The sequence below is a fragment of the Triticum dicoccoides genome, chromosome 7A (genome assembly GCF_002162155.2).
Source record: "Triticum dicoccoides isolate Atlit2015 ecotype Zavitan chromosome 7A, WEW_v2.0, whole genome shotgun sequence".
Classification (NCBI taxonomy): Eukaryota; Viridiplantae; Streptophyta; class Magnoliopsida; order Poales; family Poaceae; genus Triticum; species Triticum dicoccoides.
In genome coordinates, this window is record NC_041392.1 from 232,192,923 (window position 1) to 232,196,753 (window position 3,831).

A 3,831-nucleotide genomic window follows, 5' to 3' on the forward strand; every position below is an offset into this window, starting at 1 on the left:
CGACGAGAAAGCGGGTGGGTGTATTTCAAGATCGCCATGGCGGCAAGATGGACGCCAAGAGGGAGCACTGCATTTAGGGGGCTGCCCCCAAAGCCGACAATGGCACATGGCTGGAGTGGGACGAGGCCTTAGCCCGTTTCCGCCCATTGAGGCCGCCAATACCTCATTCCACGCCGGCACGCCCACCACCGGCAAGTCCTCCCGCCGCCCGCCACACTTTACTTTAGTTAATTTTCTATATGTATTAAGCTGCAGTGTGACTCATTTTCTGCCCCTATATATGAATGAAATCTATTTAGCAACATTTACTTTGCAAGTTTATAATTGTTTGAGGTTGATCTTGCCCAAAAAAATTCAAGAAAAAAAATATGGCGCGTTTTTGGCGACTCTGTGCATGCGCACAGCCTCCAAAAAATCATGGAGGGCATTCCAAACCGGTTTTGGAGGCTGTGGATATGCCGATTCTACTAGAGCTGCTCTTAAAAATGGTTCACTAACTACTACCATCCCTACAGAGACTGTTGACCAAATGATACGAAGTATTTGAAACAATGGAAAACATTTAAGTATATAACGATTTACTTTAAGGAGATGGATTTGATTAATATAAAAATCCGGTTCAGGAAAAGTTGTCATTTTGGACACAGATTGAGTGCTAACATCTTTTAAACTGTTTATAATAGATGGTAAAACATAGTGTATTTTTTCTTAAAAGTGAGTTATAATATTTGTTGGGTTTCGTAAATATACTACAACATAAATTAGTGGTGAAAATTGTTGCATTTGGAGACCATGCAGATGTCCAAAACACCGCTTTGATAGAACCAGAGGGAGTAGTTACTCACTGAATGAATGTGGGTGCCTCTTTTGGTAAATGCCAACAATCTTTTTTGCCCATCCTAATGCAAAGAAACACAATAGTTAAAACTTCACAAATATGCAGTAGTTACATTGATGTCAAATGATAAACTATTGTACCTGCTTCATGAAATAATCTCGGAACTCATCCCAGGAGTCATGAATCTTAACGACAACATATCTTAGTATAAATAGTTAAGGTTGAGACTTGCTACACTTCAAAGACACACTCGACAAAAGATTGGTCATGAATGCACCGCTGAGAGCAGCAGCCAGCAGGTTCAAATCACTGATTTGCAAATCATACAAATGGAGTATCTCCACATATAGGATACGGCCAATAATCCAATCCAGCACGCTTAAGTTTTGTGTCATCCACATGAAAACCCAATGGCTGCGAATATCGATGAAGAAAAATCATTCAGATCAAATAATACAATATAAAGCATGCACATTCTATAACATGTGTCTGGGGGACACAACAATGAGTACTAACCTTACCCCGACAAGATGGAGGCCAACTGCTGAAGCTGCACAAGTCCTTGCAATAGATCCTGTATTTCCTGGGATCTATGATGTAAACTTATAGTTTAGTGACAAGCAGCTAATTCGATACCTCAAAGAATCATCTCACTGACATGGTGTGCATTATTCTTCTACACAATACTACTACTTTCATTTGCAGTAATAGATTAATAATTCACTAAATCAAGCCAACATACTACTCCCTCCGTTTCAAAATAGATGACCCAACTTTATACTAAAGTTAGTATAAAGTTGAGTCATCTATTTTGGAACGGAGGGAGTAGTACTAAGTTACATGTTTGTTAAATTTTTACATTCAGAGTAGCAGAAACATTAATTAATTTCGTAGGGACTAGCAGAGTAGCAGTGCCTGTAATTTTGGACTCACAACCACCATCTACAAAAGTTGACACGCTACACCTTCATCCGTGAAGTACGTCACTGCCAATCGGCCGAGAAAATAAGTTGCAAACGGAGCAATTACCAGAGGGGAAACCAGCACCACATGGAGCATCCTCTTGGCGCGCGCGACCTCCACGCCGCTCCCCACGGGTCCAGCCGCGGCTCCATTGCCGCTGGAAGCAACTGCAACTGCAAGCGCACGGGCAATCACGGAATCATTAAAAAGGGGCCGGCCGGAATAGCAGGAGACGAGCTTGTCACGCACGGGAACAGGAGGCAGATGAAGAGGCTACGCGGCACGGTTGGCGATGCCTGCAGCCGTGCGCGGCCGCTGAAAATCCGGCGAATGCCGCGCGGCTGTGGGCGAGAGCGCGTAGCCGCAAGCCCACCTCCATGTTTGTCTCCCTGGACGGCGGCGGCTTCTTCCTCTGAGCGCTCAGTTTCCCGGGATAAGGTGCGACCGAAACTGCAACGAAAACGGCCTTATCATGGGCCTAATGTGGGATAGCTTCGGCTGGGATACGGGCTTTGGTCCTAGGAATCTGCAAAAACCTCTGTTTGCTAAATCTTTTTCTTTTTCTAATTTCTGAGGACATGTACAATGATTGATAAAGTCTTGCATGTAATTTAGAGATGAAAAAAAAATGTCTACAATGAGTCATCTCTTAGCCTTATCTTCAATAGCTAGCTATTTCTAAAAACATGGTGAGACATATTGTGCTAAGAGATCATCAATAGCTAGCCTTGAATAAAAGAAGACAAGCCTTTCTTATGATTTCTCTCTCCTCCATCTCACTATTTATTTTATTTGGCATTTCTAAGATAGAACCATTATACATGCCCTAAAAGAACAACTAACCAAGGGGGCCCCCTTGCGTGAGTCCACAAGGGTCATTGATTGGTTTGCTACCAATATTTTGCATTCCCAACATTTGGCAAAATCAAAAGTTGACAATATTTGACAACCATTGGTGAGATTGCCAATGAAAATTGGTATGCAATAAAACTCTACCCAACATTTGGCAGCTGCCAAAATTTGGCACGCAAACTTTTAGCATCAAACCAATTATCTTATGCACGGTGCTTGGCGCTTCCTCGAGATTTTGTATTTTTATTTTTTACGCGTTTTCGGTTTTTAGAAGGTTTTTTTTTGGTTTTTGCCCGGTTTTGTTTAGATTCTGGAGAGAAAAAATGCCTGAAAAAAATGTGTTTTTCTTCTTCCGAAAGAGGCACAATTTTATTTCTCGTGGAGGCACAGATTAACTTTCGCGAGAGCCACAGGGAAAACAACGAGTTTTTTTCTCTCTTCCGTGAGAGACACAAATTTGCTTCTTTCGGAGGCACATGCACATGTTTGCTTTCATAAGTTGTGCCTCTCAGAAAGGAAAAAAAATCGTGTTTTCTTTCTTCCGCGAGCTCATGAGGCATAGTTTTGCCTCCCCAAGAGGCACAGTCATATCTCTTAAACAGACTCAGATTTGCTTTTCGTGGAAGCACATACTTACCGCGAGAACTCAAAAAAGGAAAAAAGCATTTTTTTTGTTCTGGGAAGGCATAAATTTGCTTCTCGTGCATGCACAGTTTTGCTTTCGCGTGCCTCTCAGAAAAAAAAACATATTTTTCAGCTTGGTTTTTTTATTCCTTTCGGATTTTTTCATGAAAAAAGTTCGTCGAAACCTATTAACATGAGATTTAATTTTAAAGATCTCAATGCAAGAAAACCAGCGCTGAAAACGGTTCATGATTTAAACGCGCGGTTTAAGAGATAAAATATTTTGCATAAATGAATCAACGAAAAAGGAAAAACTCATAAGTTGCGATAAGTGACACACATGCAAGTGCCACTTGTCGTAATCTAAAAAGGTGGGAGTGACCTTTGTAAGGGCACCTTTTAATTAGTGATTTCGCTTTTCGTAGCTTCGCAAAAAACTCTCAAGAAACGCTCAAGAATTTTTTTAGACCCAATTATACTAGCTTCGCAAGAAAGCTCGCAAGAAACAAATGTAGCATTGCAAAATGTTTTTCTTCTACTAGCTTATTATGGCT

The 3,831-nt window shown here is 41.3% G+C and overlaps 1 protein-coding gene across 3 annotated transcripts in view; it reads right to left on the minus strand.

Moving 5' to 3' along the window:
- Positions 1-2,414, minus strand: part of LOC119331657 (putative tRNA (cytidine(34)-2'-O)-methyltransferase) — a 7,926-nt gene extending 5,512 nt beyond the window's left edge. For 2 of the 3 annotated variants that reach the window (XR_005160610.1, XM_037604816.1), the window contains exons 1-6: positions 2,051-2,378; positions 1,868-1,974; positions 1,360-1,428; positions 1,194-1,252; positions 979-1,039; positions 846-899 (exon numbers count right to left, since the gene is read on the minus strand). Coding sequence is in view for 2 of the 3 variants with exons in the window: in XM_037604816.1 (XP_037460713.1) it covers positions 846-899; positions 979-1,039; positions 1,194-1,252; positions 1,360-1,428; positions 1,868-1,974; positions 2,051-2,180 (480 nt within the window). In the remaining variant the exon portion in view is untranslated. Of the gene's footprint in view, positions 1-845; positions 900-978; positions 1,040-1,193; positions 1,253-1,359; positions 1,429-1,867; positions 1,975-2,050 lie in introns of all 3 variants that reach the window. The other variant, XM_037604817.1, reaches the window with a different exon arrangement.
- Positions 2,415-3,831: the final 1,417 nt, after the last annotated feature.